General features: G+C 33.7%; 1 protein-coding gene across 1 annotated transcript in view; it reads right to left on the reverse strand.

The window, feature by feature from the left end:
• Positions 1-23,305, reverse strand: part of LOC126888431 (homeobox protein six1) — a 94,205-nt gene extending 70,900 nt beyond the window's left edge. The window contains exons 1-2 of the mRNA XM_050656685.1: positions 23,088-23,305; positions 216-472 (exon numbers count right to left, since the gene is read on the reverse strand). Coding sequence (XP_050512642.1) covers positions 216-383 — 168 coding nt within the window. The 5' untranslated portion in view covers positions 384-472; positions 23,088-23,305. The remainder of the gene's footprint in view (positions 1-215; positions 473-23,087) is intronic.
• Positions 23,306-23,919: the final 614 nt, after the last annotated feature.

The raw sequence follows: 23,919 nt of genomic DNA on the forward strand, positions 1-23,919 counted from the left end.
CTTTTTTTAGCCAATAATTACATGCTCTTTTTTGTGTTTCCAAATGCATTGGCATTACTCCAGTTAAAACTGTGAGTGCCTGTGTTGCAGTTGTTCCAAATGCTCCCGTCATTCTTACAAGAAATCCTCTCTGAGCTCTATTTAATTTTTCTGCGTTTTTTTTATTTATTAATATAATGATATATTTTATTAATATAATGATAAAAAAAACTCACCTCGCAAACGCAGGCGACTTGCTCCTGAGTGAACCCGAAGCTGGGAAGAGGGCTGTGTCTGCCGGCGGTGCCGCCGCCGCCGTTCGGGGGTGGGCTATACGGGGGCGTGGAATTTGTCACGGAAACAGAGTTTTGTCCACCCCCATAGCCGATACCTGTAGACAACATCTTTCTCTCATGCGCTCCAGCCGAAAACCTCCTTTGCCATATCACGAGATTTCCTACAATTCGAATCGAGGGATACAATTATTATTTACCTGAAACAAAAAAAGAAAAGACTTCAAATGTGATATTTTTCTTTTATAAAAAAAGTACAACAAAAAAATAAAGATATCAAATTGCGCATCCCGTTCTAAACCGTAACAACTCAAAATATTAAATTTTAGAAAAACAAAGTATTTGCTTTAATATTTCCTAATCTTCTTCTTGTGGTTCTGTCTCCTTTAGTGGAGGTTGGCAGACGATTGTGGACCAAAGCGTACGAAAAAAAAATGCCATAGTAAAGAAATCTCATGTTTCCGGAAAGTTATATACCTATAATGTTCATCGGCTTCAAGTCGTATTATTTTTACAAATTTATAGTGTACATTTCATAAAATCCAACTACTGTTTACTGATTGGTTTTGGGGCTATTTAGCAAGTAAAATGAGTTCACTGAGGATGAAATGATACGTCCGAAAATGTTCTGAACGACTAATTAAGTCATTTGAATTTTTTAGAATTTTAATTATTGATTAAATTATACCAATTACACAAAAGAGTTTTTACTTCATGTTAAAATCAAACTAAAGACAATCCAAAAGACCACAAACTAATAGGCAAAAAACCTTTTTTTATACTTGTAGGTCTGTCGATCTGTTAATTTCGACGTTGAAGTATTTCTTGAGAGGTAGACTGCCAGCTATCTCTCCTTCTTTTTGGTGGTATCCCCAGTGGACACTTGCCTGCTGGTTTTCCTTCTAGCGCAATTCTTGGTAGTCTGTGCTCCTCCATTCTTTTTACATTACTGAACCATTCTCTTCGTCTTTGCCTACCCACAGTCCACAGTACCCACCTTACTACATCTTGCACGCCACATTGTTCCCTGATGATGTTGTTTCGTATTCTATCCCTTCTTGTCTTCCCTGCAATTACTCTTAGTGTCTTAATTTGAGCTGTTCGTAGCATGTTTTTGGCTTTATTGGTGTCTTCTCTTCAAGAGAAGGCAGAAAACCATGGATGAAAAATAGAAAAATAGCAAAGGGACGCTTACAGAAATATGTGAAGAGATAGAAGACTTACAGAAAAAACTCGACGACAAATTCTCCACATAAAGATAATAGAGGAACTAAGTCCTAAAATATAAATAATGGACAGTGTGACCTATAACAAGCATAGATGATACTAATAGGGTTCTAACAACATTAGAAGAAATAAACGAGGAATGGAAAACATACAGGTATTCATATTTTTTGTGGCTTGCGCTGTGTTCTTCTGAATATTTTAAATTTTTTTGAGGTGGTGTTTAATTTATTTTACTCATATTTTTTGTTTTCTTGTTACCTCACTCTGGTTAAAATGTTTATCTTCTTGTGATTTAAACTTCATGGATTATTCATATAGAGAAAAAGTACGCAGCTAAGTAAGAACATAAACAACTAAACAAATCAAGGGCTAAAGGAAGGTTGCCTTATATAAATATTTACAAACTTTGTCATACCACTACAGAAACGTAAATACTAAATTAATCATATTTAATAGCAGTGTTTATTTTATCAGTAGATGACCATTTCGAATAGATCGTCATTTTTTTATCGCCAATATCATATTTCAATTTTTGTTTAGCTTTCATATTATTACCGTATATAAAAATAAACTTATATGATTATAATTATTATTTAAAAACTTTATGTTTCTGTAAAATTTTCCTAATAGGGCCTGTATTTTATACCGGGTGACTATTTGGGAAATCCAAAACCAAAAATAAACGTTTTAGAAACACAATTAATATCTGAAAATTTAAGATACGGCAATTTTTGGATATGTTCAAATTATTTTAAAATATTGAGAGCCTCGCTAAAACTTTCCATTATACCGGAAGTTGATTTCTTCTTCCTCTGCTTTTCACCAAATTTTGGTTCTCGACATATTTCTCTATCAACTGTTTTAAAACGTTCTTAAAGTAAACGAAACATCTGCTGTTATCCTTCCTGGCATCAACTTACAACTGTTCTCCTATCAATGTGATGTGCTCCTGCTTAACCTTCCGTCTACAGTTCTCTCTGAAATTTGTATATTGTACAACATTAGCTTTATCCCTCTAGAATTAGTATAATTATAATACATCCTGACAAGATAAAAGGAAGGAGGAAAGAAAAAAATAATTCTCACAATCCTGAATGTACCTTTTATCTACCTATATATGTATTTACAGTGATACCATCATGCTCTTCCTCCATGCATTGGACATTATGTCTTCTTCATCTACCCATCATTTGCCACAGCATATCAACCCCTTTCACTCACAGAGCCTTCCAAATCTCCAAAGGTAGTCATCCTCCCTTAGGTTAAGTACCATGTTTCATTTTATTTAAAGCCTCGACAACCCCATCTTTGTACTTTGCTTTAGCAATGCTGTATAACCTTTTCTTCCCTTTGGGTGTTTTTCTTCCCTTTTCCCCATATGTGCAAAACACAGGAAGAAAATACAAGATACAAGCAGCTCACAACAAATGCTTGAGAGAAATAACGAAAGTACCCGCAGATACGTAGGTGAACGCTTCTAGTTCAGATATCTGAAGCAAGTAAGAGTACTGGAGATAATGAAAAAAAAAGCCAGGGAAAAATTTTCTGAGTTTAAAAACCACCCAAACTAGATACTGCGAGAATCAATAGGCTTTGATGTACAGTAGAACTCCAATTATCCGGATTAATTGGGACCGGGCCCGATCCGGATAATCAAAAATCCGGATAATTGGATTTGTCTCGAAAAAGGCCTTTTCCGGGAAAGAAACGTCATTACAGCAAAACACAATGGAGAATATATACGGTATTTATTATGAAAAACAATATAGTATACACAACAATATGTAAATGACAAAGTTTACATCACGTAATATTGACACACAATACTGAATCACAGTAAAATGAATTGTTTTTTTACAAACTTGATTGTTTCTTTTTCTCAATCTGATCCGGATAATTGGCGATCCGGATAATTGGAGTCCGGATAATTGGAGTTGTACTGTATTCCATAGATGAAAACACAAAAGAAACAACAAAATATAGAAGAAACAACACAACAAATGATGGAACGTGCTTAAACAAATAATAAAATGACAAAATAACCACGTAAATACCTAGGTGTATCTCAAGAATCCATGAAGTTGAAATCGCAAAAGATAAACACTTTAGCCAGAGTCAAACATAAGGAAGATGATGACCCCTTCCAAAAAGAAACCGGCCTCGGCCAATCAAAAATTCTCTTCCTAGTCGGTCGAACGATTCAGACATCGGTCGAACGATTCAGACATCGTGCGACCTTGAATTTTCAATGATTTTTCTTAAACTGTCTCCATATTTCTCTATCCTCTGCAACTCCGAAACAAATGTCTATTGGAGCTCCGCTCTCTTTTTTAATGTGGTCCACATACCTCGTTGGTGATCTTCCCCGGGTTCTCGCTCTTTGCACCATCTTCTGCAACGTCAGCTTCTTCAAACCATCTCTACGCACCACATGGCCAAAGTAAGCCGTGATTTCTTCGGTCACAATGTTTGAAGCCTCGCAGTGTAGCTGTCTAAGAACAGACTCGTTGGTTCTTCTTGCGGTCCAGGATATTCCCAACATTCGTCGCCAGCGAAAAAACATTTCAAACGCTTCTACAGTGCGTTAGTTAACTTCCTTCAAAGGCCAGCATTCAAATCCATATAGAAAAATGGACCATATTGTAAAAACAATGGAAAACTCTATTGTGTTTACAAGCCTTATCTTTGTATCCATGGTGATGTGGTTTTTTATGCTTTGGTCAGCTTTGTCATTGCTCCCTTGGCAACGGCTGACCTTCTTTTTATTTCTTTGGTGCATCCTCCAGAATTGGTTATGGTGGTGCCCAGATAGACAAATTGATTTACCACTTCGATGACATGTCTGGTTGGTTGATATTTCTTGTATCTATGATCATAATCTTTGTTTTTGATCTGTCTATGGACAGGCCCTGCTTCCAAACGCACTCGTTTTATTAGTTTTACAGTTCCGTCAATTTTCCTAAGGGTTCAACGAAAACCGTTGTATCATCTGCGTACCTCAAGTAGTTGAATCTTCTGCCGCTAATGGACATGCCCCTTCCCATTCTGACATTGCTTCGCGCATAATGGCTTCTCCATAATATATGTTACAACAGAATGGGGTTTATCGTGCACCTTTGCTAACTTTGAAAGTCTCCAACAGTGCAACAGTTCCAACCAAAAATAAGACTGTGCTATAGAAATGCTACTTGATACACGAAGCTTCAATTAACGCACCACCTTAAAAATGAGACATTTTTGATGTCTCTTATTTCCTAAACCTGTTGTCCGTTTTGAATGATTTTTTCAGTATATTATAGCTTTATTATTCAAGATTATTGATGTAATAATATTATTGCTAAAAAGGTGCTCATTCAGTGGCGGCTCGTCAGAGGAGGCAAGGGAGGCTCAGCCTCCCCATAAATTTTTTACACACTCTACACTGTTTTGTTTATCTCTGTTTTATCATGAATCGCGAAAACAATAAGCAGTCTCACTATTATACAACGTGTAAATTCCATATTATCACTAATTATCCATACGTACGGAGCATTAGCATTAGAACGTATGATCGCGTCTCAGTTTTATTAAATATTATTGTAGGCAGGACCCTTGGTTATCCCGAGATGCATGAACGGAGCCGAGAAGCCCAGCAGTCTCCGTTGCTAATGCTCCGTGCAGCGCAGCAGGCGTTTAAGGAGATCCGGTCTCCTAACAGTGGCGTCTACGGCGCCATCACACGCTGCCCGGAGATATACCAAGGGAGGCAGAATAGCTTCTCGGCTCCGTTGCGTGGTTGCATGCGTCTCGGGACAACGAATTTTAGGGTCCTGACTGAAAATAATGAAAAATCTAAAAGTGCGAATTTTGTTATGAAATTTGGTATGTGGGGTTATAATAATATTTGGAACAACTTGCTCAAATAACTTTTTCCGATATCTCTAACGCAAAGCAAAATATCGGTAATTTATCGTGTTTTTGAATTCGCAGTAGGCTGCGTTTAGAATTAAAAAAATTCTAGTTGAGTATCTTAAAAAATTTGAAGCTTCATTATGTATGGACTGCAAAACTTCAAATCTGTATTTATTTTGATATGCATAGGTATCTATTTACAAATACATAGATGGAATTGTTAACAAATAAACGACACAAACTTTGGTATTACACTTTTACAATTAGACTAACTATTTTTAAAATGATATGATATCATGAAATTATGAATTAGGATGATATTATGAAATGTAAATAAAAAATGGTCAAAAAATGGAGCCTTAAATTACATTTTTTGGCGCATTTTTTTGCTAATGCAAATTTGTCTAGATATTTTACAGTTAGGTATAGCCTCCTCTATTGTAAAAATCACGAGCCGCCACTGATGTCATTATATACCGGGTGTAATAATGATAGTGTGTTTTTCCTCAAAGTTTGGAACACCCTGTGGAATATTCTAGCACATACAGAGAGAGTCTGTAATTTGGAATAAATTGAATATCTCAAATACTAATGGTTTTTTTGAACAATGCTTAGAACCGTCTATTAGTATTTCCAATTGTCCTTTTTGACATACAATAATAATGTATACAGGGTGTCCCAATTTAGAGATATGACGTCATCGTTGATTTTCTTAAATAGCAACACTGTCATTTTAATAGCTATTTTGATAGGGTGTGTAAAGTTATACATAACTGCAAAATATCAACTTTTTATTATCTACCATTTACAAGATAATAAAAAATAACAAAGTCATGTCTGTAATTTGGAATAAATTCAATAATTCAAATACTAATTGAATTTTTGAAAAATGCTCAGACCGGTCGATTAGTATTTCAAATTGTCATTTTTGACATACGATAATAATGTATACAGGCAGTCCCAATTTAGAGATTTGACGTCGTCGGTGATTTTCTTAAATGGCAACACTGTAATTTTGATTGCTATTTTAATAGGGTGTGTAAAGTTATACATAACTGTAAAATTTCAAATTTTTATTCCCTACCATCTACAAGATAATAGAAAATAGCAAAGTTATCAAGAACAAGTAGTCGAATAATAATTGAATTTAATTATTTCAATTAAGCAAATGCTCATAATGTTGCCCATTGACTATTTGACAATAATTAAGGGCAACATTATGAGCATTTGCTTAATTGAAACGATTAAATATTTCAATTATTATTTTATTACTTGTTTTTCATAACTGTTATTTTCTATTATCTTGTAAATTATTATACACCCTGTATACATTATTATTGTATATCAAAAATGACAATTTAAAATACTAATTGACGGGTCTGAGCATTTTTCAAAAAAACAATTAATATTTTAATTATTGAATTTATTCCAAATTACAGACATAACTTTGTTATTTTTTATTATCTTGTAAATGGTAGAAAATAGAAATTGTATATTTAGCAGTTATGTATAACTTTACACACCCTATCAAAATAGCTATCAAAATGACATTGTTGCCATTTAAGAAAATCAACGATGACGTCATATCTCTATATTGGGACACCCTGTATACATTATTATTGTATGTTAAAGAGGACAATTTGAAATACTAATCGACGGGTCTGAGCATTTTTTTTTTAAATAATTAGTATTTGAGATATTGAATTTATTCCAAATTACACTCTCATTGTATATAAAATATTGAAATTAAAACTCAACTGTAGCCTTAGGCTTTCTTAACATTCTGCTTTTTGATTCATTCGCTGATATGGGATCATAAAGAAGTTAGGTGCTTTAACAACTAGCCATGTTATTAATCAATACAGGGAGTTTCTAACTAAGTGCGACAAACTGTAAGGGGTAATTCTGCATCAAAAAATAATGACTGTTTGCTTTATAAACATAATATGTCCACAAATGCTTCGTTTTCGAGATAAGGGATGTTGAATTTTTTATTACAAATTGACGATTTATTTATTGCTCTAAAACCGGTTGAGATATGCAAATGAAATTTGGTAGGTTTTAAGAGGTAGTTAGTGCGCATTTTTTGACATACAATTAAGACTTTTATATTCACCATTGACGTGCATACGGGATGTATCTAAAATGTTTATACGCCAATGGTGAATATAAAATTCTTAATTGTATGTCAAAAAATGCGCAATAACTATCTCTTAAAAACTACCAAATTTCATTTGCATATCTCAACCAGTTTTAGAGCAATAAATACATCGTCAGTTTGTAAGAAAAAATTCAACATCCCGTATCTCGGAAACGAAGCATTTGTGGACATATCGTCGGCTTACTGCCAAAACCAACTAACTCCACTTTTTAAAGTTTTGAGTAATCGACGTTTTAAACTTTAATTTGAAATGAAAAATCGTTTGAATTTAAAAATGATTTAATGACTGAAAAATATTAAAGTAAATAACATTATAAACGAAAAATTTTGTTAAAAACTTATTAAAATGAAGTGAAAGTTAAAAAAAAGTACAAAAAACATTTTTTTTTGGCACTTGTCGGGTTTTGGCTGTACAAAGTTAGTCAACTTCTAGGTAACTTTGAACATCACTGTCCTCCATATCAGGCACTTGTCTTGTTTTGGCAGAACTAGAATATTGTAAATGATAAAATACTATTTTATTTAAACGGAGATGTGCAGACAACTGCACATATCTGTTTTTGGCTTAATAAAAGTGTCATCATTGGAATTAGTTGTTTTGAGACCCTTCTGTCTCCCACATTTAAAATCTGCTTTGAAATGTCTGGTTTCATCAGGACATTCTTTGATAATTATTAAGTACAAAGGCGTACTTAACTCAGAATCGACAAAAAGTGGAGTTAGTTGGTTTTGGCAGTAAGCCGACGATATGTTTATAAAGCAAACAGTCATTATTTTTTTATGTAGAATTACCCCTTACAGTTTGTCGCACTTATTTAGAAACTGTATTGATTAATAACATGGCTAGTTGTTAAAGCATCTAACTTCTTTATGATACCATATCAACGAATGAATCAAAAAGCAGAATGTTAAGAAAGTCTAAGGCTACAGTTGAGTTTTAATTTCAATATTTTATATGTGCTAGAATATTCCACAGGGTGTTCCGAACTTTGAGGAAAAACACACTATCGTTGTTACACCCGGTATATAATGACACTTACCTTTTTAGTAATAATATTATTACATCAATAATCTTGAAGAATAAAGCTATAATATACTGAAAAAATCACTCAAAACGGACAACAGGTTTAGGAAATACGAGACATCAAAAATGTCCCATTTTTAAGATGGTGCGTTAATTTTGACGCTTAGTGTACTTTCCTAAGATTTACTCCTGGATAAGCTTTTTGAACTTCATCAATTTGATTTTTAATTCAAAGTTTATTAAATTCTTTCGTTGTCTTTCATTTGCTTTAAATGGTTTTAAGTCTCCATGAATTGATTTAATTTAAAAATATATACAATATACATAAAAACATATAGTATGATAACATTGATCCAAATAATGGCATAACCCAGACATCCAAAGTGAAAGTTCTCCTCCAACACCAAATTGTTCTATATGGTCCACATAATGTTCAGAAAAAAGTCACACCATTTTGAGCGTCGGGTTTGGGGGGAGAGGGGGGAGAAATCGGTAAATTCGTAGTTTTTTAGGTTTTTCGTCAATATTTCTAAAACTATGCGGTTTAGCATAAACAACCATCTATAGAAAAATGTTCTACATTAAATTTGAAATAAAAAAGGCCCTATGCATAATCCTTCTAAAATGAACGGTTCTAAAGTTAAGGAGGTAGTATAGTATAATTGCTCCAAAAAAGGCCTAACCCAGACATCCAAAGTAAAAGTTTTCCTCCAACACCAAATTGTTCTATATGGTCCACATATTGTTTAGTAACAAGTTACACCATTTTAAGCGTCCGGTTTGGGGGGGAGATGGGAGAGAAGTCGCTAAATTAGTAGTTTTTTTTAAAGTTTTTCGTCAATATTTCTAAAACTATGCTTAAGCGTAAACAATGTTCTATACAAAAATGTTCTACATAAAATTTAAAACAAAAATGGTCCGATACATAATTGTTATAAAATCAACGGTTTCAGAGTTACGGAGGGTGAAAAGTGGAGGTTTTCGATACTTTTTATATTAATTGGGCAATTGATGATGATTTTGGGTGGTAAGGTTGACGTCTTCTCAAGGTCTTATCACTAACACACCATCGGCCACTGAGATATCAAATTTTATTTACAAAACCCAATCCTGTTAAAGAAAATTTCTATAAATTGCCCAAAGAATATAAAAAGTATCGAAAACCTCCACATTTCACCCTCCGTAACTCTGGAACCGTTGATTTTATAACAATTATGTCTTTGTTGTTTTAAATTCCATGTAGAACATTTTTGTATAGAACATTGTTTACGCTAAAGTATAGTTTTAGAAATATTGACGAAAAACTTAAAAAAACTACTAATTTACCGACTTTTCCCCCATTTCCCCCCAAACCGGACGATCAAAATGGTGTAACCTTTTACTGAACAATATGTGGACCATATAGAACAATTTGGTGTTGAAGGAAAACTTTTACTTTGGATGTCTGGGTTAGGCCTTTTTTTGGACCAATTATATTATACCACCTCCGTAACTTTGAAACCGTTCATTTTAGAAGGATTATGCATAGAGCCCTTTTTATTTCAAATTTAATGTAGAACATTTTTGTATAGAAGGTTGTTCATGCTAAACCGCATAGTTTTAGAAATATTGACGAAAAACCTAAAAAATTACGAATTTACCGATTTCTCCCCCCTCTCCCCCCAAACCCGACGCTCAAAATGGTGTGACTTTTTTCTGAACATTATGTGCACCATATAGAACCATTTGGTGTTGGAGGATAACTTTCACTTTGGATGTCTGGGTTTGGGTCTAGTTATACCATACTAATAGGCCTGGATCCCGCGTATGAAAAAAAGTTGATTAATAGCAAGCTGAAAATTTGTTAATAGCTTAACGGTGTCTAGTCGGATAAACTTTGATATATGGGAACACTGGAACAGGGAGAGTTTTAATTGTGGAACAGGCTAAAAATTTGGAACGGTCAGACCACGAAAACGGCACATTTATTTTGTCCGACAGAACAGACTTAAACTCTCCGAACAGAGATTAAACTCTCATGCAAAAATCAGACTGCTATTTATCACCTGTCATAATTCCTGTCATTTAACATATTCTACATGTTCCACTCATTAAAACGCCCATTTGGTGATAAACAGCAGTCTGATTTTTGCGTGAGAGTTTAATCTCTGTTCGGAGATTTTAAGTCTGTTCTGTCGGACAAAATAAATGTGCCGTTTTCGTGGTCTGACCGTTCCAAATTTTTAGCCTGTTCCACAATTAAAACTTCCCCTGTTCCAGTGTTCCCATAATATATCAAAGTTTGTCCGACTAGACACCGTTAAGCTATTAACAAATTTTCAGCTTGCTATCAATCAACTTTTTTTAATACGCGGGATCCAGGCCTAATAAACATAGTAGCAGGAATCTAAACTCGAACCATATTTTTTTTTTATTTAAAACATCAGTGTTGTACGCCTTGGTCTCAATGAGATGTTTTCTACTTCTAGTTTTTATGTTCTCTGGGTGTATTTAAAGAAAACGACCTGATTTCCGACATATTGAGTTTATTTTTAGCGGCCCGTTGACGTGCATTACGATTGTGTGTATCGCTGCTTCGCTGTTCAAAACAACACATAATTTCGTCTAGATCTGTCTCATCATCGGTTTCCAAATGTCATAATAGCCCATTCTGGAATTCGGGAATTATTACTCGGTATGGGTTAACAGATTAAAAATATCCGGGGACGTATCTATTTCGGGATCACGGGATAACATTTTTTAAAACGATGAGGCTTTTCATGAGTTCAAATCAAGATTAGTTTACTTGGTGTATACGAAGGTAACATGAAAAGTTCTGTCTTAAAAATAAAATAAATATAGCTACAATACAACCTATCTAGCTGACGCATAACAGTTCTTTTAGTTTGGCCTCTGATCTTTCTCTGTCTTTGTAATGTTTTATATGGAATTATCCTTCTTGTTGTTTTCTTCTTTCTTCCATTGACTGCAGAATTTCTGTAGTAATCCATGTCTTAATTTTATTTTTTTCGTTCTTCATTAAATTATCTGTGATGTCTTTTTCTTTTAGGGATTGTATCTTCTTTTGTCTGCCTTCCGTTGTATCATCGATTTCTTGTAATTTTCTGTTTTCTTAGGGTACGCGTCCACCGTACATTGTCTTGTCAGGTGAGATGTTAAATAGTTAGTCAGGATTATCTACATAATTCTGTTTTTAGCAGCATTTCATAGCTATGTATTCCTGTCCATTGAGCCAATTGGGAAATATTACGCAGCCATGACATCTTTTTTCGTCCCCCGTTTACGACAAAAAAGTTTATGTAAGTACCCCTCAAAACAACCAAAATCACTGCCAAAACTCTGTGTACAATTTTTATGAAATGGAGTAGAGAGAGGTACATAGGTACATAAATAAAATTATTATTTTATCACTTATTATACTTGATTCTGCTATCTACTATAAACAGAAGATTTCTCTTTGATTGAAGATTTCATTTTATAGTAACCAAAGAAATCTATTACAAAGGTCGTATTAATGGTTTGACACTTTTTTGTTGTAGAATTACATTCAAGATCTCATTGCTTTAGATCTTGTTCCGCTTCATTCTTACATTTATTTTCCTTGTTTTCTTTTTCTACGTACTGTTTTTGTCACTAGCGTTGTTGGAAGTGTTCCATCTTCCATTCTCCATACATGCGTCCTAGCCACTTTGTGCTTTTGCAGTCAGTGTTGACATGTGGATCGGAAACATCAACCATCTCCAAGACAGATTGAAAACCTTCTACTCATATTTGAACGAAGAATCCTGAGAGGAATATTCGGTGGTATCTGTGAAAACCGTAATTGGAGGAGAAGGTACAACTATGAGATATACCGCTAATACAAACAGATATCTAAAGTAGAGGTAAAGACGTGATAGCTTTCATTAAAATAGGTAGAAACCTCCTAAAATAATCCTTAAAACATAGCTAGTGGAAAGTAGTTGAAGAGGTAGTTCAAAACTTAGATGGACGGATAGTGTAAGTAGATGATGATGCTAGCAAACTGGCAACGGTTGGCAATTGACAGGAGTGACTGGCGTACTGGCGAAATAGACTTGAAGGTAGTGGCTTTACTATGGGCTGTAGCTCCAATAATGATGATGATGAATTCTAAATTTTCCAGAGATGTGTTTTGGGAAAGTCCAGATGGGAGAAGGTCTGTAGGACGACCCAGAAAAAGGTGGAAAGATGCAGTCAGAGAAGATCTAGAGAAAATGGGAATATAGTGGCCCAGGACCGACAAACATACGCGGCAAAGACTCACAGAGTTATAACGCCACTGATGATGATAAATATAGCTTAGTAGTTGGTATGTTTCTTTCAGTGTCTTCCCTACATTTTCCTCAAGGAGTTCATAGAATTCCGGATTGCTAAAACTCTTTCAATTTTTCCTTTTCTTCTAATGCGTTTTACAACGCATAATATTCCTTCTCCATTTTCCTTAACATAACCTTCGCTATCATCTAATTTTTTGGATTCACACCAATAATAGTTTTTCTGTCTGTTTAAAATTAAATAGCGTTTTAACATTCCATGTAGCATTTTTCTATCAGATTCTTTTCCCTTTGTTTATTCAGTATCAGTTCCTTATTATTTGGTAGAGCCAATGAATATACAGGGTGTCCCGAAAAGATTGGTCATAAATTATACCACAGATTCTGGGGTCAAAAATAGGTTGATTGAACCTCACTTACCTATATACAATAGTGCACACAAAAAAAGTTACAGCCCTTTGAAGTTACAAAATGAAAATCGATTTTTTTCATATAACGAAAACTCTTAAAGATTTTTTATTGAAAATGGACATTTGGCATTCTTATGGCAGCAACATCTTAAAAAAAATTAAAAGTGAAATTTGTGCACCCCATAAAAATTTTATGGGGGTTTTGTTCCCTTAAACCCGCCCAAACTTTTGTGTACGTTCGAATTAAATTAATATTGTATTACGATTAGTTAAAAACAGTGTTTTTAAAACTTTTTTGCCTCTTAGTACTTTTTCGATAAGCTAGTGTTTATCGATATATTTTGAATATTTGTCGAATCCACCACATATTTGTATATGGTAAGTACGATTATAGAGACCTGTTAATAATCAGAAAATTTATTTATAATTTACATTTTTATGTATTTTTTGAAAAAGAAGCCACATCTCGATAAAAGGTGACTTATCAAAAAAAGACTAGAGACAAAAAAGTTTTAAAAACACTGTGTTTAACTAATGCTACCACAATTATAGTTTAATTGAAACGTACACAAACATTTGGGGGGTTTAAAAGAGCAAAACCCACAGAAAATTTTTATGTAAATATATTATAAAAGAAGCCGTATCTCGATAAAAACTGGCTTATTGAAAAAATACTAAGAGACAAAAAAGTTTTAAAAACGTTGTGTTTAACTAATGGTACCACAATAATGAATTAATTGGGACGTACACAAAAGTTTGGGGGGGGGGGGGGGGTTAAGGGAACAAAACCACCATAAAATTGGTAGACAAATTTCACTATAATTTTGTTTTAAGATGTTTCTGACATAAGAATCATACATGTCCGTTTTCAATAAAAAATCTCTAATAGTTTTCGATATATTAAAAAAAATCGATTTTCATTTTGTAACTTCAAAGGGCTGTAACTTTTTTATGAGCACATTTGTACTAAGGTAAGTTAGGGTAAATCGAACTATTTTTGACCCCAGAATGTGCGGTATAATTTATGACCAATCTTTTCGGGACACCCTGTATTAAAATATAAAATTATAATATATAAATATATTTATTATAATTTTATATAATATTATATAAATTATAATTATATTTTATAAAATTATAAAATATAATATATAAAAATTTCCATAATCAAAATATTTTCAGAACAATAGCAAAAAGTCATAGCAAACGATAAAATAAATTGCCCCTAACTCTCCTACAACAGACCATATGGTTTCTGTATTATTTATCTCTCCAAAATAGACAAAAAAATAGTTCACACAAAACTCCTCATTCCACACTAAAATCGTGATAAAACAAAATAAAACATGAAACGGTTTAATAAATTATCTGTAGGTGTCGGACTTTTAGGCACTTTAAAGAGAAGGGGATAAAAAATGCTAAGTGAATTCGTTTGATCTGATAAAGACAAGAATTTGGGTGGTAAGAAATTAATCGGTGTGGAAAATATTTTGTTCAACGGCTCGGCAGAGAAGATGATTGCATACGAGGGTAGGTCTGGAAATTTGTAATACGAGGGTAGAACTGGAAATTAAAAAAAAATAAAAAATGACGTTGCAGTAAGTATTTGTTTTATAAGGAAACTTTATCGTTATGTTTAATTAACTCTTGCAATTTGGTCAACTGACTAAAGAGTAATTTATCTCTTCTCTCTCTCTCCTATGACACTATAGTCCAATGTTAGGCCCTGGCCTCCCCCAGCATCCGCCTCCAAGTATCTCTGACCCTGGCTGCTCTCTTCCAATTATCCACCTCGATATAATATATCTTTATTATCGGTTCTCACTTTGTCTATCCCCTCTTCTTTGGTCTTCTTACTGGCCGACTACCCACCATAATTCCGCTAAGCGTTCTGTCATTATCCATTCGTATAAAGTTACTTTGTAATGTTGGTAGGTGTAATTCGTGGTTGAACCTTATTCTCCATATACCTACCATCTACCATTGTCCCAAGTGGGTCCCAATATTCTCCTTAATATCAACTCACATTAATCAACATTCTTTTTATGTTTTAAACATCTTGGCGTTTCTTTCTTCAGGTAGCTGTGGCTCCTTAGTGTGGCTGTGTTAGTTGTAGCCCTGAATCCAACGGGGTCGCAACATTTTTGTCGCAATTGGGCACTTGCTCCTGTAGTGATCCTTCCTCAAGTAGGGTTGTACCTTTTTCTACCTTGGCTATACCATCCTGATGACGACTAAGTAGTCAGAAACACGCGTCTGCAGTTGCATTACATCTTTTCATATTTTTGGCTATTCTTTATTCAAAAAAACCCCGTACAATTTTTATGTGGTGTACAAATTTCACCGTTGTTTTTCTTTTAAGATTTTTCTGTGATAAGAATGCCACATGTCCATTTTCAATAAAAAATCGCCGAGTTTTCGATATATGAAAAAAAAATCGATTTTCATTTTGTAACTTCAAAGGGCTGTAACTTTTTTTCTGTGCACATTTTTTGTACTAAGGTAAGTTATGTTTAATCAACCTATTTTTGACCCCAGAATCTGTGGTATAATTTATGACCAATATTTTCGGGACACCCTGTATATTTTAAACTTTACTTCCCTATTAGTCCATTGAAATGTTACATTTAGGGTTGCATTTCTTAAAAGAGTCAATATTATTTTTTTAATGTGTACACTGGCGGATCCAGGGGGGTGTCACGGGGGGTCATGACCCCCCATAATTGTAAACCCACGTATCCTAGGGTTGGTAAGACTAAGTGACCTTGCATCAGAGAAAGGTAACTAAATCACCCTCAAGACCCATGACCCCCCCCAAACAAAATTTCTGGATCCGCCACTGAATGTGTAGGGGGGTTCAGTAGAAGCTTCAGTAAGTTTTTGGGGTCGCCACCCTTGTCCCCCGGCCGCCATATTGGAAAAAGGGGTGCAAAGGGCTTTCACGTTGTATCTCCTAAACTAGCAATCCTACAGAAAATTTAATTACACATAAAATGTAGCAAATTAAATTTTCTACAATTTTATATCCATTACTTTTTATCGTCAAGTGACCAACAAAAAAGTTATAAACAAAAATAAGAGAAAATTTTGTAAGAAGTTTCCTTTTGGAGAGGTTATAACTTTTTTTCCGTTCATTTCAAAATAAAATATCATCATAGCGATTTTGTAGAGGATTTTTCAATGAACAATTTTCACTATGAAGTTGTTTAACTTTATTTATTATCTAGGTTTTACAGCGCTCCAAACTTTACCAAATTCTCGAATTCTCACTAGTAATACTACTAGAGGTCAAATTATTTCCGGAAATTTTTTTGAGATCATGAATATTTTGAAAATTTCCCGAGTCGCAGACGCGCCATAGCTTTGTCAGCAATTATTTAGGCTTTCACATTCGTAATTTCTACTCATTGTAGTTGCATGGGAATACCATTTCAAGATAGAAAATAGTATATTCTTCAATTTTACATAAGTTTTGAGTAACTACAAGTGATAGAAAATGAATCAAAACTAAATTATGTAAACAAATAAAAACCAGTCTGTCAAAAATGTTCTGTTATTGTAAACGTCAAAAAATTTCCACTATAATTCGCTGTGGGGTACCCCACGAGCAAAAAATTTCCGATAAAATACCTCCGTTGCCATGGTGATCTGTCAAAATAACGTATTTTGATTGGTTCAAAATTACAGGTGTGGAATTTTCATAGGAATACAATAAAAACAATATTTTTCTATCTATAATATTAGGCGAGCGGCATCAACCGTTATGCCGACCATGAAAATTAAATTTAAGGTGAATGACCAATTTTGGTCTATTTTTATGTTTTCGAGGTCGCTGAATCCGAATATGAAGTTTATTTTTATCTAAAGTTGGTGAAACATGTTCAAAAATAAAATTTTATACAAAAATGCCAAAAATAAATTTTGATGATTTTTCAAATTTACCTCGCTGTAAATATTTCCTTTTGAAAATTTTACTGTGTCATCTCTGAAGTATGTACATAACAATGAAATTTGTCCAAAATGTTTAAACATATTAAAAAAGAAGTTGTTTAATAAACATTTTGTCATCAAATTTCGTTAGTTTCATGTTTACTTAAAAAAGTTGAGTGACAAACTTTTTAGTTTATAATTTTAACCAATACAACAATAAAATATAATTCATGAAGTTTTTTGGAAAATTTTAAGTCAAAATATACAATAGGAAAAAAGTTATGTTAGGTACTTCATAGACAAGCGGCACACCCCAAAAAACGCTTATATCTCGAGATCCTGACCACGGTGTGGTGAATGGCTAATTTTTATCATACTTTATGATTTTGATATCAAAAATCGTTTTTTTTTGCTCTTCTTAAGAATTTTGGATTTTGCGGTTGCGTCATTCTTCTTCTGAACCGGCGAATTTGTCCTCAAACAACTTCTTGGGCCTTTTCTATATATGCTTAGGGTTATAAGTTTTATAGTGGGGAGAAAGGTCAAAAACAGATTAATAATAGCATAGGAATGTTAAAATCATAATAAATTGTATGAATAAAAATTATATATAGATAGAAAAGTAAGCCTAACTTTTGTTTTTATTGTATCCCTATGAGCATTCGAAAATCTGGTCAAGTTTGGAGCGCTGTAAAACCTATACAGTGTGTCAATTTTAAAACTTACAATGGCTATATCTCACGAACAAAAGCTGAAAACGAAAAATGCTTGAAACCGTTTCTAGGATAGTAAGGGGGAACTAAAATGGCATGAAAGAGAACTCACCCCCATCAACCCCCTAGGCCCCACCCACCACAACCCAAAAAGTTTAAATTGCAAACCCCTACTTGTGATACATAATTGAAGAGGCTATAAAAAATGCTATCCAATGGTATAAAAACAATAATTATACAGGGTGAAGCAATAATTGTGAAACTTTGGCTTAATGAAAAATTTAATGAGGTTTTGTTAAAAATTTGATAAAAATGTCAATTAAATAAATTTGCAAAGTGGGTTCCGTTGTTTTGTAAACAATAATACAGTCTATTTTCAAATTCTGCACGAAATTTGGCAAATGTTTTTCTAGTAATAGGGCGACATGCTTGAGTAATTATTTCTCGCAATTTCCCAAGTGATGCAAGTTAAGTTTTATAAACAACTGATTTAAGGTAAAAATAGCAAATTAAGTTTTAATTCAACAAAAAAAAGTTCGAGCGGACATTTACCATTTAAAATAATAGTCCGGGAAATAGCATTACAAATACAAAAGTCATAGTAAGCCAGCTGATATTAATACCCTGTATAATTAATTTTTATACCATTGGATGATACTTTTTATAGTAGAATAGTATATAATTTTTTTCTATGGGGTTACGTTAAATCAGTTGTTTATAAAACTCAACTTGCTTCACTTGGGGAATTGCGAGAAAGAATTACTCAAGCATGTCGCCCTATTACTAGAACATTTGCCAAATTTCGTGCAGAATTTGATAATAGGCTGTATTATTGTTTACCAAACAACGGAATTCACATTAAATATTTACTTAATTGACATTTTTTATCAAATTTGCAATTCAACAAAACCTCATTAAATTTTTCATTTAAGCCAAAGTTTCACAATTATTGCTTCACCCTGTATAATTATTGTTTATACCATTGGATAGCATTTTTTATAGCCTCTTCAATTATATATCACAAGTAGGGGTTTGCAATTTAAACTTTTTGGGTTGTGGTGGGTGGGGCCTAGGGGGTTGATGGGGGTGAGTTCTCTTTCATGCCATTTTAGTTCCCCCTTACTATCCTAGAAACGGTTTCAAGCATTTTTTGATATCAGCTTTTGTTCGTGAGATATAGCCATTGTAAATTTTTAAATTGACACACTGTATAAATAAATATAATTACACAACTTTATAGTGGAAATTGTTCGCTAGAAAACCCTCTACAAAATTGCTATAGTGTTATTTTATTTTAAAATGAACTAAAAAAAGTTATAACCTCCAAAAGGAAACTTGTTATTTTATTTTTGTTTATATTTTGAAAATTATTAATTATTATATATTGAAAATTTTACATATTTTTGTTTATATCTTTTTTGTTGGTCACTTGACGATAAAAAGTAATAGAAACAAAATTGTAGAAAATTTAATTTTCTACATTTTATGTTTAATTATATTTTCCGTAGGGTTGGTAGTTTACGAGATATAGCGCCAAACCCCTTTGCACCCCATTTCCAAGATGGCGGCTGGGGGACAAGGGTGGCGACCCCAAAAACTTGAACTTAAGCTTCTACTGATCCCCCCTACACATTAAAGAAATAAAATTGACTCCTCTAACAAATGCGAGGTATAGCTTAAAAAATGTAACATTTTAAATTTTAATGGATTATATGGTGTCTTTGAATTGAAACACCTGCGACGAAGAGAAGTATGCTTTGTTAGCAAGCATTATCTGTTTTCGTATTTCCTCCTCCTCGCTACCGTCCTCAGTTATCTGTACCTCCAGGTATGGGAGCTGTTTTAGGTACTACATACTTCAAAATTAACGTCGTCTGTTTATAGGATTCTGCAAGTTTTGTTATTTCCTTGCTTGTATTAGGGCTTTAGTTTTATCTACATTGACGGCTACCCTTCTTTCTTTCGCATTTTCTTCAAGCTTCACACAAGTTCTATGATGTCTCTCGCATGCGGTTCTTCCCATCAAGTTTACATCCTCAGCATACATTACAATCTGCTTAGACTTATTAATTTATCTCTTACTGGAAAGAATATTATTTTACATTCTACAAGTGATGACATAAAAAAATCCATATTATGGCTCTAGTTCTACAGCCCCATTCGAACCCTGGTCTCCCTAAACAAACATCTCCATTCGTTATTGTCAGTTGTTGACATTCTCCTCCACGATCGACTGCCAGGAAGATTTCTTGGGTCCTCATCCATATCATCCTCCCATCGCTTTCTCGGTCTTGCAATAGGTCTCTTCCCCTGTATTCTTGCATTCAACAGTTTTTTTGGAAGCCTGTTTTCTTCCATCATAAATACATAGCTTACCCATCGAGGCGGACATTCTGAGATAAAAGTGGTTCTTTATATTATGTTATATCTTCATAAGTGTATCTGATTCGTCACCTGTTGTTGTCACTTATAGGGCTTAGTATTAGTACCTTTTTTCAAAGATGTCCATGTGGTTTACAGATTTTTGAGTCAATATCCAAGTTTCACCATGTTTCACACCACAAAATGTAACAACTAAGTATAGAGGACTAACACTGTTAAACAGATGCTACAAAATATTGACATCATTAATCAGACAAAAACTCTCAAAATACATTAAAACTAAAATAGAGCACGGATTTAGAGAGGGAAGGGGTTACGAACATGATATCGACTTACACATCCTTTTCATAGACTTCAAGCAAGCCTTTGACAGCTTAACTAATAGAAGACATGAAAAACCTATTACGAAAATGACAATGAAAGGATCGACTGCAGCAATAATTACAGATAACGGTATCACCAAAAATATAGAAATAGCAAGTGGAGTACGACAAGGCGACTCTCTATCAACGTCACTATTTAATGTCGCTATAGAAGGAACAATAAGAGCTACAGAAATAAAAGGTATGATTATAACATCGACGTCGCAACTTGTGTATGCTGACGATATAGCACTAATTAGCAGAAACCTAAACAGTTTAAAGGAAAAATTTACGAAGTTATGCAAAGAAGCATCCAAAAGAGGTTTAGAAATAAATCAAAACAAAACAAAAAAACCTAACATGCTCAAGAAAAAACCCAGTTAATGTGATAATAAGCTTAAACATTGGTGAATATGAATTTGAAAAGGTAGAACATTTTAAATATCTTTTAGTCTCAGTTAATGGAACTAATGATAGAAGTAGGTATCGAAATTAATGAAAGAATCCAGGCAGGAAACAGAATCTACTGGAAATACAGTAACTTTCTCAAAGATAAGAAGCTTACTCAGAATACAAAACAGACCAGTAATCACATATGGTGCTGAAGTAATGTGTCTGACACAGAAAGAGGAAAAAAGATTGAGGATCCTAGAAAGGAAAATAATTCGGAGGATAGCAGGACCACTAAACTTCGGTAATAATACATTTAGAAAACTCATGAACCACGAAGTAAGAGAACTTCTGAAAGGAGAAGACATCGTCAGATTTATCAAGGCACAGAGACTCAGATGGATGGGATATATAGAAAGGAGGTATCCAGAAGCCGTTATCAAGAAAATTTCCAAATGGAGACCTTTATCAGGCAGACCACGAGGAAGACAAAAAACTAGATGGGAGAACCAAATAGTAGAGGACCTTAAGAAGATGGGAGTCAGAGGATGTGTAACCAGAAGCAAAAACAGGAACGAATGGAGGAAAATTGTAGAAGATGCCAAGTCACACAACCAATTGTAAAACCAAAATGTTAATGCGGATTGATTCACCGCGACAAACGAATCTGAAGAGCCCAAAGAGGGCGCCGATCATTCTGCTAGGTGTGTAGATGTCATGATGATGATCCAAGTTTCACATCCATAGCTCCCTATTGCTCGAATAATGGTCTTGTAGATTCATAACTTAGTCCTTTGATGTACGTTTTGTGATTTAAACATAGCAAAGGCAGACATACCTTAGACAATGAAAGAGGAGGGACAAACAAGAACGAACAAGAGAAAACAAGATGCCAAACAGAACTATGAGACAGATATAACACAGAAAGTAGCAGTAGCAAAACAGAACAGAAGTGTAAATATATAAGATAAACTCAAAATAACAATGAATTTGATAAAGCAGTTCAATAAATAAAGTAAACAGTTGGACCATACGATATTATTTCTAGAGAAGTATGGAGAGCAGTAGGAGAGACAGGAACAAGTTGTTCACAGGTTTAGGTTTATGTAATAGAATTCTGGAAGTGGGAGAAATGCCAGACAAATGGTAAAGCAGTATATTAGTACCTACCTATGTATTTACAAAAACAACAGAGATACAACAAAACTACGGGCCACTCTACTTCTTTTTTGTTCACTTTGATATATTAATGTTGTCAATATTGTTTGTTGTCTTTTAGTTGATAGCCTTTATTACATAGTCTACTCTTTATGTCTTTTGTGTATGATCGATCTTATTTTTCATATCTGCATCTTTCTGGGGAATATCCTCACTTTTGAGGAGGTTTCCATAGTTTTCACATTGTTATCCTCAAATGTTTTGCGTTCTGAACCATCTGCATTAATCAGTTCATCAGTTTCACCTATTTTCGTATAGATTTGAATATGTTTAGTCTTCTTCCTCAGATTTTCCCTATCCAGAGGTCGCTGCTCTTCCTTACTCTTCTTCACAGCTCATTCCTGTTCATCGTATTTTCTTAATTTAAACCTTTCTCTCTCAAATCTCCTGCCACAGAGTCCTTCCACTTTCTTCAGATGAATATGATTGGATATATCTTCGATTTGAATAGGTATATTATGTGCTATAAGTTTCGGTAATTCCAAGATGAAAAAAAAGTTTTCGCAATGCGTATTGATAGGTCCTAGGTAATAAAATTAATAATTTTTAAAAATGTAACTCTATTATAGTATTAATTTGCCAAACGAAATGAAGAAAATATTGTTTTACATTTGATTAATAAGTTAAACTCTTTGTTGATGGGTTTTATTTCACTTGTCAAAATTTTATATTTTTTGATAACTGCTTCCGATATGGAAGTTGAACCGTCAAATAAAACAACTATTTCAAACTTGTCATATACTATCAAAGATATTTGAAGGAAAATACAGATTGTGATACTTTTCATATCCATATTACTTGCTTATACTTACGCCAAATTCCAGAAAGTTAACGACACGGAATAAAGGACACAAAAGCACTAAACTTAATACCACAACACTGTACTATCCGTCATACACTGCTCAAGAAAACGTTCTGTCCAATATCTTCACTAGAATAATGAGTTCACGAGATAAGAAAAATTCAATTTCAAATTTGAACTATACACAACATCTCTTATACAACCTCGCCTTCAACTGCCAAGTAAAACTAGTTGTGTTGTGATGAACCCTCTTCTATATTTAGCGCGGTGTTGCCATTGTGCGCTCACAGAAAGTCTCGCGAATGAAAAATAATAAGCATGGATTTGCACTGGGAGCTGGAAAGGAAAGGATGTATCAGTGGAAAGGATCTCCCATGGCCCATGGAGTATAATTAATTCGTTAGATTCTGAGATTGTGTTTAGTTGTTGGAATTGTAGAATGTATTTGTTAAATAAAACAATTGATTTTATGTTACACGGTACTATTTATGCTATGAAGAGTATGTATTATATAGTAGATCTAATCAAATAGTCATACCCAAATGTGAGCTGCAAAAGTTCACATACGAAATGTATGTGGTAAAGTATTTGGTACTTATTTGTAAAATTTTGCAAAAATTAATTTATTCTTTTTCTTCTTTTTCTTCTTCTTCTTCTTCTTCTTCTTCTTCCTTTATATGAACAATTTTGCTTGGTAGGTTATTGCCTCTGTGGAAGATTGTCACTCCATCTCTTGTGCGGTCGGCCGATACTTCTACCGATTGGTCATTTCTCCCTTGCCATTTTAACACCTCTTGTGTCTTGTGTCCTAAATTTTTCTATTTAGTATCCACTCGTTTTGG

This window comes from Diabrotica virgifera, chromosome 7 (assembly GCF_917563875.1).
Source record: "Diabrotica virgifera virgifera chromosome 7, PGI_DIABVI_V3a".
Lineage (NCBI taxonomy): Eukaryota > Metazoa > Arthropoda > Insecta > Coleoptera > Chrysomelidae > Diabrotica > Diabrotica virgifera.